We start from the raw sequence: 16,634 nt of genomic DNA on the forward strand, positions 1-16,634 counted from the left end.
CCTAGGCATCTAAAGTCTCCCTCCTTAGGTATCAAAACACTAAGTTGATTTTCTTGGTCTTTAAGCGTGTTGCCCTTTGGGTGTGTTCTTGTCCACAAGGGGCCCTTCACGACGCCGCCTGCAGAGTCGTGAATCAACACGATGTCCTCGCAAAGACGCGTGATGTTATCAGACTATATCTTTCCCTTCGTGCTCATGCTCCGCTGGGCATTGGCATCGCCCGTGCCTGAAATCTTTCGGCCTGAAGCCGACACCCTCTCTTTCACAGAACTAGCGCAGAAGGCATTCTTGCGGATCCTGGAACTTGGTTTCATTCGAGGCGTTGTGGTCTCCCTCTTCATACTTTGCGCTCTGGTATGTCTCCTCATCGGCACACTTCAGGCACTGGCAGCCTATCTCCACCATCATGATACCAAATTGTGGGAGACATACGAAGAGATTCAGGCCTGCGCCGATGTTGAGAAAGAAGTTCAGGAGGCAGCAGACAGCCGACGATCCAGTGTGATCGAGGAGTTTCGGCGATACAACCTTCAATGTCAGAAGCAAAGCCGCACTTCGAGGTATATCATGGCCAATCCTTCAACGCCAATCACGAATATCAACGTTCATACCTCACCAAGACGAGATGCAGTCGCAACGTCACCTTACTCGCCCTCAGAGACCAGGTTTTTGACCCCCATTCGGCCCACTTCGACGCCACTCCGGTCTGCCTTGTCCAAATCTCCACCGTCTTCAAAATGCCTCTTGAGTGCGCGATCCTACCTTTTTGGTTCAAGAAGCACAAGCACAAGTACCTGCTTAACGCCGAGTCCGAAATACGTCCGATGGGCGGATCAGATTCATATCTCTATCTCTTCCAGCCTCGAGATGAGCGTGCGACGACGGCCTGGGGAAGAGAGGCAAGCAGGTACTGAGGCCGAGGTTGACATTGCAACAAGAACAATCGGGAATAGAAACCAGCACCCTTCTGATGTCTTGGGTATTCTGACCTTTCCAGTCCACCACGCCGGACCACTTCCAACATATGATCCACCTTTGCCAACACCTGCTATCGCAATCCGTGACGGACAAAGCGATTGCGGTAGGGAGCCATCCATGCCGCTGGAGGGCGATACGAGCTGGGCTATGTCTACCGGGCGCCTTCGGTAACAGGCCGCGGCTTTTCGATTCACATTGGAGGTTTTCAGTGGCATACCCTTGCACATCGACAGCTCGCATCCGGCCACTGGGCGCTTTTTCTCCGGGCCTATTTTAAGAAACGGATTATGGAATCTTTTTGTGCGTTGCAATATTTGTATAACTAATTTCCTCAACTTCTGACCCGCATCGAGTGGGGCGCATTGATCGATCTTTCAGCACCGAAGCGAGTATCATCAGAAGGAGTTCTAACGAACATGGAGTAGACATTCGCATCAGACGGCGAACAATGAACACGGGCCCCTTCTTGCGTACATGTCCTTCCAAGCCATGCTTGTGTGCTGTTGTTTCTTCCGGCGGCTTTTTGTGTAGTAGTAACCACTCTTGAGTCGGGTAGCTGCTTACGATCGCCAGAGGGCCATCTATACATGAAATGGTCCTAATCTACGTGTGTCAACGTTTTGTCGTATGCTTAGACACGGCATGTCTCCTCTGGCACAAAGAGGCCAGGCTCGAGCGGAGTCTAAGCGTCCGCTGAAGCTGGGACAGACATCCGCGTTGCCGGCATTGATTCGAGGGGACGAATGATGACATGAGTCTCGTATATTTAAGCAGTTCGCTCGAACAACCGGCACAAGTCCCGTAGATTGAGAAGAGAGAACTTAGACTGGACACGATACGACGATTGTGTGGAGGGGAATACATGTGGCATGTCAGAAAATGAGCCAAAGTCGAGGTGCAGATATCGAGTAGCGCCTCGAGCGCCAAAAATAACTGCACTAGACGGATATGGACATGACGTCAACTCGGATCGAACCGTTATTCTGGGCGTTAGATCCCCTAGTGGATTTCATTGTGGACTTACTCCGTACTCGTACTCCTCCGGTGCGAAGCTCAATTAGCTGTAAGGTTGGAGCAGCTCAGCTCTTATCATGCGCAGCGAATATGCATCTTCCGGTCTGGAGCTCGAGCGAACGGGCTCATGCATGCGATGAAGGTGTTCGGCCTACAAGGAAGCAGTCGTCGAGCTTCCGGCATCATGGAAGGGTTGTTTCGACGGCGAGCTTGACGCCCTCTCACACCTTCGCACACTTTGCGGTCATTCTCACCCGTAGCTTGCTTCTGTCACTCCCTCTACTCAAAATGCTTCTGAATTTGACCACTGTCAATCTGTCCTTGACAACACCACGTTCGTTCCTCCATTTGGGTAGGTGCTCCTCGATTTTTCATACGCACCTCAATCTCTCCGCAATTTCTCCAGTGATGGTCAGCGATGTCTCATCCTTCGAAGAGGAAGCTGGTAAGTACTGGTTATAAGTATCTTCTACAATGTTCTTCGTCGCAGTGTTTGCATCATCCTGTGGCACGAGGACCAGCAAACATTCGTTGCACTTATCTCTTCCCTTCTCCGGCCGTTGCACGCCCTGCACCAGCTGAATTACACGGACATTTTGACCGCAACTTCGAGAACGGTCGCTTCACGCTCTTTGATCGTTGCAGCCCTTGCTGGCCTCGCTCTGGGTCTGCCGCATCCAGAGGCCGATGTTGAGAAGAGAGGCTACTACACCTCGACCTAACCCTACACCACGACCTATGCTACCTCCGTTTGTGAGTCTGCCTTTCTACTCAGGACGGCTCTATCGGACAGGGCGTTGCCATGCTTCCTCAATTCGAACAGGCTGATTGATATGCAGATCCGGCGTATACGACTTATCCTACAACCACGTACTACCCGACCACGACCTACTCCGCTTACTTTCCGACATCGACGGTGACAGTCTACTCGACAATCACAGACTATGCTACTGTGACGGACTATTCCACCGTCACAGATTACGCGACCGTCACGGACTACTCTACCATCACCGACTATTCGACGGTCACAGACTACAGCACCGTTTACAGCACATCCTAAAGCACTGTCTACAGCACAGCCTACAGTACAGCATACAGCACGGTCTACAGCACGGTCTACAGCACGGTCGATAGCACCGTTTATCCGTAAGCGTCCCTGGGAAAGCGCACCTCTTCCCCATGCTTCATGGCTCATGCTCTTCTTCTCTCTTGCGTCCATGTGAAATGCAAAGCTGATTGCTTCCTCAAGAACTTCGACCTACTCCGCCAGCACCAATTACACCCCAAGCCACACAACGACGTACAGCTCCGTGTATCCAGCACATACTTCGACGTATACCAGCAGCTACAGCAGCTATGGAGGGTGGTGAAACCTGTGCGAAATTCGCACAATGCAGCCACAGAACGACGGAGGAGATCAGAGGGACCTGGCTCGATTGCCATGATGGAAGGAGAAAGTAATACGCGAAATCATCACACCCCTTGGATATTTCCCGAAACCACTGATGTTGTGCATTGTTGTCTGCACTATTGAGTAGACATGGGCGATGGCTGGTGCCAGGAGGACAAGTCAGTTCTTACTCGAACACAGCGAATACGCACCCTAGACACGATCCTTATAATTAATGCAGAATCTTGCGTACAAGAGCCTTTAACCTACTCTACGTATCTTGGTCGACGCGGTCTCTGTCAGAAGATACAGGCAGTTGGTGTGGACTGACGAATACATCACATCTCCGGACATGCAGAGATTCAGCGTGAAAACCCACTGGCGGTGCGGAAGATCTCTAGCCCGACCAGACCGGGTCGGAGCGCCATTAAAGTTGCGACTCTTCGATGATCTGAATGAACCGTCGTAGTGACGACTTCCCGGCTGTCACCTGCCTTGTCGGCCACTCCTACCAGTACCAACTCTGCTCATCTGTGGGGATACCGCGTATTCCTTGTATCCATCGTCCCACTCCTGTACCCGTCTCCTCGAGCTGCTGCGTTCCGGAATCCCCGAAGTTCGGCTGGTATTTCGTCTGCCGAGTCTGCTTTGCTCTTTCCCATGTCTCAATCTCTCGATCTCCCTCCGGCTCCCTCCGCCGTTGTTTACTCTGTCGCTCCAGATGAGATGCTTCGGCTTGCCGGGGTAGACTCCCTTGCGGACTTTGCGCTTGCGGTTGAAGTAAGTGAGGGAGATGTAGAAGCCGTGAATATGTGAGGGGATAACGGCTAGAACGAACATGACACAGTTGAAGACGAAGTCCTCGTTGGGGCCAGTGATCATCATAACTGCGACTGGAGGAAAGAGGATGTTGAGAACGGCTATGACAAGGCGTTTGAAGAGTGGTATCCTCATTCTGGCGTGGGAGGATGATGCTGCCTGGGGGTGCCTCCTGGAACAATGCTTCCGAACCTCGATGGGGTTCAGCTCAGTGGACGGTGAGCTTAGGCGATTCAGACAGATTTCCCAAACTCGGGGTAGTGCATCAGTGGACAGCAGCAGCTAAGGCATTCTTCGACACAAGATGGAATGTCGCGCGGGCGAGCTGCATCATCATATGTACTTTCTCCTCAACCTTCAGATTGTGGCGGTGCACATGCCTTCTCTTGACTTTTACGCAGGGTTCTGACAGCTGCTTACCCAGCCAGGGAAAGAAATCAATGCAGTATGCACGTTCTGCAAGAAAAACATGGCAAACGGAGCCGTTGGATACGAGGACGTTATGATCGACAGCGTCAATGAAGCCTGAAAGCCATCTGAGCAGCCAGGGACCACGACGTCATTATTTGCCCGGGCGAGGATTGGGTGAGGGTCACCTTACACAGTCAATAGCGCTGGCCAATATCCGAGGTCAACAGCCACAAATGTAGCGCCCAAGAAGAGATCTGACTCCGTAGTGTGCTGGCCCCCCGTTCCACATTCGCAGTCTCCGACTGTGAGAGCAACTTTAGCAATAGAGAACATTGCACGCCGCCGGAATTGGTACGTTGAGCAAGACGGGTTCTTCCGTGTTGGCGTCGTGATACTATGTACCTTACAGGTTAGGGGCTTTTATACATTGACAACGTACCCCACGAAGCGACATCTTGAGGCCTCTATCGGTTGCCGCTCACGAGCAGGATTGCACTTCCAAGCTGCCGTCTAAGATCCTCGTTGTTCACATCATGCGTGTCCTCCACCTCTCCCCACATGTCCGTCTGCCATCTCACCTCGAGATTCGACGCTTCAGCAGCTTCGTGAATGCCGAACCGCGGCTCACCACCGTCACGCTGCATGTCCCGAAACTCTTCGCTCCATTCGATCAACAATCGAGCTGCAATCAGGAGGCTCTTTCCTGCCAGGACCGCCCGTTCTAGGGCCGCCAGCTCCCATGCCGGGAGCCCTGCGATCCAACCCTTGATCACGTTCCTCGTAGACTCATCCTGCTTAGTTGGCATGATGCTGTTTTCATCCAACACGGGCTTGATGTCGACACCAGGCCACACTGAAGTACTCAAGAAGCTTATGATCGGTTTCGCTGTTCTGATTTGGACCTGTCTTAATGACTCTGGTCGATCGCTCTGCATTTCCAAAGGTGATGATTTTGTTTCGGGCGCCCAGCACAGTAATGTGTCCGTGTCCAGGTACCGCAACATGGTCGTAATGATCTCGTTTCGTACCCGCACGTCGCCCTTCGCCTCTGCCTCGATGATATCTTGCGCCCGAGCAGCTATTGAGGTCATAGGGATGTTGTGATTCTTCAACGCTTGTTGCGCCGACTCGAGCATGTCCCATTCAATGGCGATGGCATGTGCAAGGTACGGCTTCGACCGGGGGATGGTGAGAATCGATTTTGAGGGTGTTCTGACCGGTCTCTTGTCGAGGAGGATTTGATAGCCCTCTGGAACCTCTGTGACGTGCACTTCCTTCCAGAACCGTTTTTGTAAAGGCTTCGATTTGCTTGCCGGTTGGCTTGCCGCACGCAGCTCTTTCCCTTGTTTGAGCATTTCTGCTTTCCGCCGTCTCTCTTCAACGCGATCTCCATATTGTGGGGATGTTGGGATGGGCGCGCTTGGAGGTGGTCCGGCGGCCGTGATGGGAAGAGCAGTGGCGCATCGCGAGGACGTCGATGATATTGATCGGATTGCAGGGACTGCGAATCTTCCACGCGATGGCTGCGATCTCGTAGTCAACGCAGCTATCGACACTGCTTTCATAGATGAGGCACGCATCTTGGGCCTGTAGTGTGGAATAGGACAATTGACCAAGAGCAGCGGAATTTTGAGATCATGTTGACAACGTGCACGACATTCCGGAGTTAAAAAAAGCCGAGATATATATCGCCGGCCACTATGGAGTATGACATTGAGCTTCCGCACGGATCAACACCAGACAGTAATCTGAAACACATTCTATCGTTTCTTCAGTGGCAACAACATTACACGAACATCGCCCAAAGTATCGATTAACGAAGTCGAATGAGCCATCGGTGATTTCGGATGTCGGTTTCTGCCCGAAATGAAGAGCCTCTGGACGATGCGGCCATCAAGATATGGAATCCAAAAGGGTAGATGTATCCTGGACCAATGAAGTTCAAAGGAGCGCGTATTGCGCCCTTCGACTCCGCATTGTCAAGATTTGACCATCTAACGATGCTTGGTGATTTGAAAGACAATTGGAACCATGTTTTGACATACCAGGTATAAGAAAGGGTGCAAGGCGTGTATTTCGTTTTGCCTGAAGCCAAACTCATTTAATGTTCAGACCTATTATCGGACCTAATCAAGAACCGTACCGCGATACCCATGCCGTCTCGATCTATCAACATCATCAACGTACCCTCTGATGTTGGATCGGTCTATGCGGGCAAGTCCCGAGCCCCAGCAGCATTCCAGGCCGCCGGCCTCCAGGACAAGCTTGCTGCTTCGGGCTGGCAAACCACAGTGTCAACCGCCTTACCACAAGGGCCAGCGGGGTGGGCTTCCAGCACCCGTCAGCCTAACGGAGCGCGGAATGAAGCAATAACTGTGAAGGCTTGTAAGAAGGTCCGAGACGCTGTTGGCAATGCTCTTGCGGCCAGCGAAGGTGGAAGGGACCGACCGCCGCCATTTCAGCTTATCCTTTCCGGCGAATGTCTGTACTGCCCAGCTATCCTGTCGGCCTACTGGGAATATCTCAAAGGAACGAGGGACCGCATTGGGATCGTCTATATGGACGCTGATTGCGACCTGTATACGCCAAGCGATGCCAGCTCATCGGGGAACATCGCCGGAATGACCCTTACACATCTGACCCTGTGTGAAGGTGCGTTAAAAAGTATGAGAGTATTTTGTCAACCCGATGGGGCCGGGGTTGTGGACAATAGCAACATCCTTCTCTTTGGCTTGAACATCGATTCACCCGCCAACAAGCGAGAGCACTTAGGTTATCTGTTCAATCATGGCTTCCGAGTCACCACCTCTCGGGCAGTCCAGAGAAATCCAGTAAAGGAAGCAAAGGCCGCACTGGAGTGGATGGAAGACAAAGTCGACCACATCCTCGTTCACCTAGATGTGGACGTGATTGACCCAGGACTGTATCCCTTGGGTAATGTACCAAACTGGACGGGTTTGAGTTTCGAGGCCACCATGGCGGCATTTAAAACATTCCTGAGAAGTGACAAAGTTGTTGGGCTCAGTATTGCTGAGGTAAATCCTGATCACGATCCTGGGCTGCGGCTGACGAGGGAGCTCGTCGACAATATCGTTGATGGTCTCGTGGGATGACGGGCAACCAATGGCTTTATGGCGTAGATCTAATTAACCCGACCGAGCTGGACACTCAGCACGTCATGGACACGAGGCTGAGAGAGCTCGAACATTTTGGCCGCCGCCATACGTGGACATTCAGCGACGCAGTCGACGAAGTAGGGGACATCAATTTGGAAGGCTTGTATAGTTCCACCTTGACATTCTTACAGGCTTATACACAGTACCATTTCTGCGCAAATACTCCGGACGGAGCAGTGCGATGACTAACCGTCAGATTCCACTGTTTCCACCTGCATTCGAAAAACTCCGTCAGGCGTCCTGCCAACACCACATAGCACCCTGGGCCCTTTTCGCCTTCTCTGGGATAGCTCTGACATGAACCTTGTCAAATACGGCCTAGGGCTTGCCGCTGATCTGGTCTGAATTACTCAACACCTGTGTGATCTCTCAATACCAGGCTATTACCCTTGTGCATAAGACGACTGACGTTCGGGGAAGTAGCGCCATATCCAAGATCTGAGGAATGGAGCTATTGCCAAAATACTGTGATGAGAGTTCGTCGCGGGTTCAACGCCAGAGAACTCCTCTCGTCCTTAACCTCGGAATCACGCACATATCAGTATCGGCCTCTTCCATCAGCAAGATCTATCCGCTTGCTCGAAGTTCACCCCCTTCCTCCTTCCTCTGATGGCAGCGGAAGGATCGCAGTCTCATTGAGCACACACAACGTCGACGATGCGCCTCCCTTCCAAGCGCTGTCTTACACTTGGGGTTACCCGCTCATACCAGAGTCGAGGCCGTCGAGGAGCAGCACCTGGCATCGTCTAGCATTTCTTCAGCGGCTGCAGGCTCGAACTCTGCTAGAGAGTGACGGCCGAGCCGGTGCCGCTACCAGTAGCGGCGCGTCTTTGTCGCCTGCCTCATCATCCGCCAGTCTCTCGTCGCTGCTGCGTATCAAACTCACACAGAATGTGCCCTGCTTCCCCGTCAAGTGCGATGGCAGGAACCTCCGGGTCACTGCAAACCTGCACGATGCACTGGCCATGCTAGCCCGCACCCATCAACACCTGCATGCTGAGTTTCCAAGGAAGAGGGACTTCTACTGGATCGATGCACTGTGAGTGCTCCTTACTTTCGCACAACTAGTGCTTCATGTGCCAGACTCTTTTTCTATACAAGCAGACGCGATCCTTCAGATCCCCATGGATGAGGACTAGGCAAATTTTCGAGACCACCTTCATCGGAGAAATTGCCGCACGACCTAAATGTCGCCTACGACAAGGAGCTCCGATTAGCACTTTCCCGATGCAAAGGTCTGATCGCTGTCATCTCTGGAAGGAATCCGCGACGGCGACATCCTTTACATGACTTGTCCTACCATGCCTATTTGAAGCCAGAGTATTCTGTCATCCTTGCGCGGTCCTTCAACATGCCACTCCTCGTTTCATAGAAATGGGTGCCATCTGTGATCATGTGTACTGACGCATTTCGCAGATGTATCGATCAGACATCTCTTACGGAGAGGAATACTCAAGTTTCTTTGATGTCAGACATCTTTCGGGCCGCCCAAGGAGTCACTGTATGGCTTGGAGAAGAAGATGACTTTACATCGGACGCCTTCACCGTGATTGAGAGGATCGCCAAAATTCCCAGGGCGAAGTGGACAAACATGCCGTACACAGGCTTCTTTGACCCCGGAGGATCTTGCTATCACGGTACTGGTGTCGAGCCCTTGAGTTACCACCACTGGTTGGGATTCATCGCGTTTACCAATCGGCCCTGGTTCAGTCGATCCTGGGTGGTCCAGGAACTAGCACTGGCGCAGAAGGTAAGCGTCGTCTGCGGCAGTCGAATGTTGCTCTGGGAAAACCTTGCGAGGACAATCGAGTTCATCCGAGCGACGAGGTGGTACCACCACCTTTCGACCGAAAAGATGCGGCATCTACGCGAGCTGAATCGATGTCCTGGCGTGTACCAAAGATTTCTGGCAAGCAATACCAAGTTTGGCTTGGAGCCCGTGTATCTGAACAGCACGCGGAATGCCCTCCAGGCATACGAGAAAGGAGGGAATAAAGGAGCGCCTTCGTTGAGACTGCTGGTTGATACACATCGTCACACCAATGCAACCGACCCCAGGGATAAAGTGTATGCATTTCTCGGCCTAGCGAGCAGGACATCTTCATCAGCAAACCAAATCGAGCCCAACTATGAGACATCGACTCGGCAGGTCTATATTGATGCGGCCTGCTCTTTGCTCCGAACCTATGGAAACCTGTATCTCTTGTCTCACGTACAAGATCGTTCCCTGACAAAGACCAAAGGCCTGCCATCCTGGGTCCCAGACTACTCTGTACCGCTCTCACCATACCCTCTCGACTTCCGAGGATACTGCAACTGGTCGGCGTGTGGGCATATGAAGTGGATGCCGCCGAAAGACGTGACACTGCTGGACCGAGGTCTCCTGCCTGTTCAGGGCTTTCACATTGACACTATAGCTGAGACAGGCGTCATGCCACACGAAGCGACGGACGCAGGAGAGCCATGGGCTAGCATTGTGAACATGGTCTCGAATCTGCCAAATCCGTATCCGCTCCTTCCGCTCAAAGGCGCTCCGATATCACGCATCGATGTCCTTTGGCGGACGCTGACGACAAACACATATGCTCGCCAACACCCGGCCCCTCCTGAATGTGGCGCCCTGTTCATCGACTACATTCTCAATCTACAAATCCGACACCGTCTGCGGCCATGGTCATCTAGTGACTCGGAATTCCAACCGCACTCGACTCCACTCTCAGTGCTCACAAACCCAGACTGGCGCAGACTTATAGAGTCGGAGCCAAGTGACTCGCCGTATAATATCTCCTCTTACCGAAGGCGTCTGACGGCATTGGTCGAGAATATGCTGTCCTCGAATTCGTACACGCCAATCGATCTCGCGCAACTGCACCATGACATCGAAAACGGCTCGGGCAAAATGCGGCGCGTGTTTCGAACAAGTGATATGATGCTCCTCGGTACGGGTCCCAAAGCACTGCGCGTGGGCGACGAGGTCTGGATCCTCGGTGGTGGAAAGGTGCCATGCATTCTTCAGCCGGTCAAAGACAGGGAGGGCGCCGGGACGGGACCAGGGATGCAACATCGTCTTGTGGGGGAGGCATATGTGCACGGGTTAATGCACGGTGACCCAAGTCGGTTTGGGCGGGAGTTGCAGTCGACTGTGTTGATATGATCATCGCCATGATCTTGCTGATAGTTCCGGAGACTGGAATGATTGCAAGTTTGTTGCTGTGTACAGGTCCCACTTGCGTCATGCATATAGAAACTGGTTTGAAAATTAGAGTCTTTTGACTGTGTATATCTACTAAGAATCGGCAAATCAGTGTAAATCTTGTGAACCGGGCCAACTGTGTTCATTGAAGGGCAATTGAGACATCAGACATGGTTGAGAAGTTGGTGTGACTGGTTGCTTTAGGCATTGCGTCCGATTAGCCCAGGGTTTGAAGACAAGACCTTCGACCGCCGGATCGTGACGCTAATCGGGCCCCAGCTGCCTCGTCATATAGCCGAGCGTGAAAGAAGAGGGGGGCACTCACCACAGGGCATCATGGACAATCGAAAACTGCCGTCGCGGTTTCCTGTTGTACACCTTCGAGGTCGGATGACCCAGCAGCGCCGAGCTCAACTCTCTCCCACGCTCCGCCTTCGTTTTCTCATCTCTTCTACCTTCCTCTTATCCTCGTCAAACCTCTTAATCATATCCTCCTGCACCAGCTTCCTCCGTTCCCTAGTCTGGAAGCGGTAGAAGTCCTCCAATCCTTTAGATTTCTCTTTTTGCCGCTCCGCCACCTCCTTTGCCTCATCCATCCGCACACTGCCCCTCGACCCGCGCGTGACCGTCAGGAACCCGTCTTCATCCGGCTCGGCGCGTCTCCGTGCGTTCTCACGAGAGCGCGACTCCTCGAGAGCCGAGTAAGCAGTCATGTACGCGTTGACGGATCGGAGAAGATCTTTCCGCGACGGGAATTGCAGTTGTCTATGGCGCTCGTACCGCGCTAGACCCAAGGAGGTGACATCGGGACCAGCGTCCCACGAGATCGGTGTGCCGTGTTTCGCGGCCCGGCGGGCGGCTTTCAAACTGAGCTCCATGCTAGGTCGGTCCACGAAGACCACGACAGCACTCGCACCGCTCCCGTGGATCTCCGTGTCAAACACCTTCGGCAAAGAATATGTGTCCAGTCCCGCCTCTAGTTCTTCCACCGTTTTCCTTTTGCGCTTGCGACTTTTCGTGCCTGGCTCCTGACTCTTGTGCGGTGTCGTGTCTGAGAAGTGGACCCTCTCAATCCGTCCTCCTTCTAGCTTTGACGTGAACAGATCTTTCAGCGATTGCGCTGTCGTGGAAATGGGGATGTTGACAAGGAACAAGGATCGTGGCGCGGCTTCTTCAGGTATTTTGGGGTCGTGCGGCTTGAGATAGAGGTAGTGCGTAGTTTCGTGGGGAAAGGCGTCCGTCTTTGTTAGACGGAGCGGAAGAGCGATGAAGCCGCCTACTTCGCGAGGTGTTCGCACCATTGTAGGATGTGGTGGGTGGTGTTAAAAGGAAGAGGCACAGCAGACTGATCGTACTGAGTTCGGCCAGAAAAAGTCCTACTCTGTCACGTACATTGGAGACGGTCGTTAGTGCGGGGATCACGGAGCCTTGAATGACACTACATTTGATATGACCGTCATGTCGTGTCACAACAAGGCTGGAAGGGTCCCACCACAAGTACCAGGTAAATTCTAGGATATCTCGACAATCGGCGCTGCGTAATGTGCCGTCTGATATTGGAGAAGTCGCTAGTTACTCGAGTATCTGGACGATTCTAGTTGCTTCTCTTGCGGGAAATAACACCGCTTTGTCACATTGTATTTGGAAGCTGTAGCGTCGAGTGCAAATGTGGCGCCGTCAGTAAAAGCGGGAGAAGAAAGTGCCCTTGATGGACGAGTTGTAGGCCATTATCCCCGATGTACGCGGGCCATTCATTGTCTTCATATTGGCCCTTGCACATTCTAGCCCACCAATGTCCACAATCATATATCCTGTTCTGCCCAATATTTGCTCTCAGCCAGGCCCAAGCGCTTGTTGGGTACCAACCCAGTACCACAGTAGCATTTCTTCCGCGAGACGCCGTCATCTTGATGTCGTCGACGGGATATCATATCATACAACACATTATCGAATAAAGTTTATCATAGCTGTTGTCATCCTCGGGACGCGACAGACTGATTCGTTCCACATCCCCCGTGATTGATGGATAGGCCAATGACGGACTTTGGTTCTGTTCCGTTTTACGGTACTGTCGTCAAGGCCGTAGAACTTGCGGAGGCGTCAACATGCATCTAGCTGTTTATCCTTATCCTTTTCTCTCTCTCTGACCGCACCCTCCTCGCCCTTGCTGTGTAACGGGTACGGGCTAAAATCGCGACTGCTGGTAGAAAAGCTTGATTGCACAGGAGGGTGCTTTTCTCCGTTGCTAGGCTTGGTCTGTTGCGGAGGGAAATCGTGATTGTTTGGTATGGGCGTGCTCATGGAGCTCGGTTCGGTTGAGACAGGACTGACAATCTCGTTCATGATCCCATCACCATCCAGCGTCACGGAGTTCAAGCCATGCAAGCCGCCCTCAATGTCCCTAACCAGCCGCACGAATTCTTCTGGCACAAGTCCACTTTCGCCTGTCCGAGGGTCTTCCGCCACCAGCCAGCCCTGACCATGTCGATAAGATACCAAGATTATCTGACCCTCTTTGAGCGGTAACTCATTCTGATGCTCGCTCTCGAAATCAAAAAGTGCAACAGCCTTGCCATGCATTTCCTCGTCAGGGCTGGCAATGGTGAACGAGTAGTCTTTTGAGAACCGTGCGTCGTCATCGGCGTCTGAAGATTCATCTTCCGATCCATGCTCCTCGGGGCTGTAAGGTGACGGATTCCGCTGTAAAGGTTTGGCGAAATTCGAGTCGCGATGTTGTGGTCCGTACGCAAAGCGCAGGGCAGGGTTGTCGAGTGTCTCAATGACTTCGCCAGGCCCATCTTCAGGATGAAGGGAGCCGCTGACCACAAACCCGCGATTGGGACCCGCTGCTCCAGGGGATCGCCCTCGCTCATTGGATTTACGTTTTTTATGGCGACTGGTAGTAACAATGGGAGATTGGATATCTTCGTCCTCACTGTATGGCGGCCCGTCGTCTATGAAACTCATTGCTGGTAACCGGTCTCTACTGAACCCACCAATATTCGTTTCCGTGATCCACGGAGGCGCAGACCATGGTCCTCTTGTATCTTCCCATGTCGATACTGCGGGATCTGACAGTCTCCGTGACTCGCTTGCCGGTGTTGACAGGCCAGACGAGTTAGGGGGAGGCCCGTAGTGTAAAGGATGTGTGGTAAAGTATGCAAAGTCTCGCACGACGGTATAAGGTAGACTCGAGTGGAAGGCAGGAAAGACATGCGACGCCGGCCGAGACTGGGGCTGATATGAAGCCTTGGAGTTTGTGGAGAAGGACGACATCCGCCTCTCAGCATATGAAGTTGGTCTTTGCGCACTCGTCCGCCGCGGAGTCGGGGTAGTGGTGATCAGAGGAGGGAGCTGAGGAGGAGAAGTGGTTTGCGCTGCCAGAGGAGGAGACATTGTGGGAGGTGAGGCTGTGATGGTGGCCATATTGACACAGGAGAGGTAGACCCGTCACCAGACGTCGATGGCAAGAAGGAAGAAGCCCGAACAAAAAGAATAGGAGGGCTGATTCCGGCGGTCGGGGCGCGTCTACAGCCACGAGGGCAGCGCGAGGGGCTTCGAAAGGCGGGCGGCTAATTGAGTGTCAAAAGTACCAATGGCGGCGGTGTGTATGGATGGTCGGACAACAGCGCGCGCTTATGAGAGAAAGAAGGTACGGAGTAGAATGAAAGGATGGAAGTCGCAGACCCGTGAAGAAGCTAGCTGTAGGCGCCGTAGACGATGCCGGTCAGGAATTGTAGAAAGAAGAATGAGAACAATTCTCCCCAGACGAGCAATTAGGCGAGGCGAGAAAGGCGAGAGCGCAGGGAAATACGCCAGGTCTAAATATAGACTCTACGCCCCAGAGAGAAGATTAGAAGAGCACCCAGCCCATGCAAAGCCGCGTTATGTTCAGGCGGTCAGCGCAGCGTGAGGACTGGCGCCATAAAGAATAAGAAGCAATCGAGCTAAGCGGTGAATAAGAGTCAGCAGGATTGATGGAATTCATCGAGATAACCTGGTTGCTGGGGGAAGCCACCACGGATTGGAAGTTGAAGTGGTAGAGCAGCCCACCGCCTAGGGCTGGCAGCGTGAGTCCAACCACGAGCCAGTAACGGCTCCCCACAAGTGTTTCAGGTTGCCGAGTGCGGCCTAGGCAAAGACGAGCTTCGCATTCCCGGGAGTTGCTTAGCTCGCGTATCGGGATGATTTTCACCCACCACCGACCTCGACATCGACACCGGCATCGCACACGCTACGAATATCAGTAGATTCTGCAGATGTCACGAAGCCAGCTACGTTCTATCATTAGATGAAAGCACGCCTCATCTTTGCGTGACTTCGTTCTCATGCTCCATCTGCGCCGATTTTCAATGTCTTAGACGAATGTTAGAGGCAAGTCATTTCCCACGCAATCACTGCATGCTTTGCCTTTTTTTCCACCGTGATGATCACCATATTGGAGCTGTCCTAGTTCATGGTGCGGACATCCATTATACGCATTCTCAAACATCTGAATCACCTCTTCTCGACTTCACCCGCCACTTGAACAACTTCACTTAGGATGTCCGACTGACAATCACGAACAGCAATGGATATGATCACCTTACCACAATAACCACATCCATTCAAATCATGTCTGTAGACCCTCGACGTGCCCGCCTTCAGGCACGCACACAGACTCCTCAACCTGCCGCATCAATTTCACAACCTCCTCCCGCTCCTCCCGTGGCTTCAGTGCCTGTACCAGCTGAACCGTCAGTCCAGCCAGGACTTACAACATCGCCATTTCTCGACGGCAATGTCGACTCGCCGCCGAGAACTGCCAGCACATTAATAGCACCAGCACCCGCTCCGCCCGAAGCACCCTCCTCTGCCGACGATGTTCCCTTCAAGTTAAAATTCTGCACCGTCTGTGCTTCCAACAACAACCGCTCCATGGAGGCACACCTCCGCCTCTCCACGTCCTCGCACGCCTATCCTGTAATATCCTTCGGCACCGGATCCTACGTCCGCCTCCCTGGGCCTAGCATCTCGCAGCCGCAGGTGTACAACTTCAACACGACTAGTTACGCCAAGATGTACGAGGACCTTAACGCGCAGGACGCGCGGCTATATAGGAACAATGGCATCTTGAATATGCTGGATCGGAACCGCAAGATCAAGTGGGGCCCGGAACGGTTCCACGACTGGGTCGTCGGAAACCCAAGGATAGAAGCCCTGAATCGCGGGGACAAAGGCGCCATGGGTGCAGAAGGTGGTGTGGTTGACGTGATTTTCACATGTGAGGAACGATGCTGGGATGCCGTCGTGGACAACCTTTTAGATCGCGGGGCACCCTTGAACAGACCGGTACATGTATTCAACATCGACATCAAAGACAATCACGAGGAAGCGCTGGTGGGAGGCGGAGCCATCTTGGAGCTGGCAGACAGTCTCAATGAAGCAGCGATTCAGGAGCGGAAGATGAACGGCGCACAGGGTTGGGAGAACGGCACGGGGGCTGCGAGAATGAGCTTCGATGAGAAGGTACCCGAGATCCTGGCTAGGTGGCAGGAGCGGTGGCCAAACTTGCCGGCTTTGTGGACGCTGTCGTGGTTCTGAGGCAGAAACCAGCCGGGGCCAAACTGAAATGATGAAGGACGATTCCCGCTCGAATTAGCGACGGCGCTGG

The 16,634-nt window shown here is 53.0% G+C and overlaps 8 protein-coding genes across 8 annotated transcripts; 4 read left to right on the forward strand and 4 right to left on the reverse strand.

The window, feature by feature from the left end:
• Positions 1–240: 240 nt before the first annotated feature.
• Positions 241–852, forward strand: A1O7_01957 (uncharacterized protein; the record flags this gene model as incomplete). Its single annotated transcript, XM_007755993.1, has 1 exon — positions 241–852. A coding segment is annotated over one exon (612 nt), but the record flags the coding sequence as incomplete, so codon positions are not given.
• Positions 853–3,868: 3,016 nt separating this feature from the next.
• Positions 3,869–4,336, reverse strand: A1O7_01958 (uncharacterized protein; the record flags this gene model as incomplete). The annotated part of the gene is made up of 1 exon (XM_007755994.1): positions 3,869–4,336. The coding sequence occupies one exon, from the start codon at positions 4,334–4,336 to the stop codon at positions 3,869–3,871; it is 468 nt and encodes a 155-aa protein (XP_007754184.1).
• Positions 4,337–5,076: 740 nt separating this feature from the next.
• Positions 5,077–6,192, reverse strand: A1O7_01959 (ATP synthase mitochondrial F1 complex assembly factor 2; the record flags this gene model as incomplete). Its single annotated transcript, XM_007755995.1, has 1 exon — positions 5,077–6,192. One exon carries the CDS (start codon positions 6,190–6,192, stop codon positions 5,077–5,079), a length of 1,116 nt encoding a protein of 371 aa, XP_007754185.1.
• A 573-nt stretch (positions 6,193–6,765) lies between these two features.
• A1O7_01960 (uncharacterized protein) lies at positions 6,766–7,725 on the forward strand (the record flags this gene model as incomplete). The annotated part of the gene is made up of 1 exon (XM_007755996.1): positions 6,766–7,725. One exon carries the CDS (start codon positions 6,766–6,768, stop codon positions 7,723–7,725), a length of 960 nt encoding a protein of 319 aa, XP_007754186.1.
• A 1,528-nt stretch (positions 7,726–9,253) lies between these two features.
• A1O7_01961 (uncharacterized protein) lies at positions 9,254–10,942 on the forward strand (the record flags this gene model as incomplete). The annotated part of the gene is made up of 1 exon (XM_007755997.1): positions 9,254–10,942. One exon carries the CDS (start codon positions 9,254–9,256, stop codon positions 10,940–10,942), a length of 1,689 nt encoding a protein of 562 aa, XP_007754187.1.
• A 449-nt stretch (positions 10,943–11,391) lies between these two features.
• A1O7_01962 (uncharacterized protein) lies at positions 11,392–12,282 on the reverse strand (the record flags this gene model as incomplete). Its single annotated transcript, XM_007755998.1, has 1 exon — positions 11,392–12,282. One exon carries the CDS (start codon positions 12,280–12,282, stop codon positions 11,392–11,394), a length of 891 nt encoding a protein of 296 aa, XP_007754188.1.
• A 799-nt stretch (positions 12,283–13,081) lies between these two features.
• On the reverse strand, positions 13,082–14,407 carry A1O7_01963 (uncharacterized protein; the record flags this gene model as incomplete). Its single annotated transcript, XM_007755999.1, has 1 exon — positions 13,082–14,407. One exon carries the CDS (start codon positions 14,405–14,407, stop codon positions 13,082–13,084), a length of 1,326 nt encoding a protein of 441 aa, XP_007754189.1.
• A 1,188-nt stretch (positions 14,408–15,595) lies between these two features.
• On the forward strand, positions 15,596–16,564 carry A1O7_01964 (uncharacterized protein; the record flags this gene model as incomplete). Its single annotated transcript, XM_007756000.1, has 1 exon — positions 15,596–16,564. The coding sequence occupies one exon, from the start codon at positions 15,596–15,598 to the stop codon at positions 16,562–16,564; it is 969 nt and encodes a 322-aa protein (XP_007754190.1).
• Positions 16,565–16,634: the final 70 nt, after the last annotated feature.

The sequence above is a fragment of the Cladophialophora yegresii genome, assembly GCF_000585515.1.
Source record: "Cladophialophora yegresii CBS 114405 chromosome Unknown aczIN-supercont1.2, whole genome shotgun sequence".
NCBI lineage: Eukaryota > Fungi > Ascomycota > Eurotiomycetes > Chaetothyriales > Herpotrichiellaceae > Cladophialophora > Cladophialophora yegresii.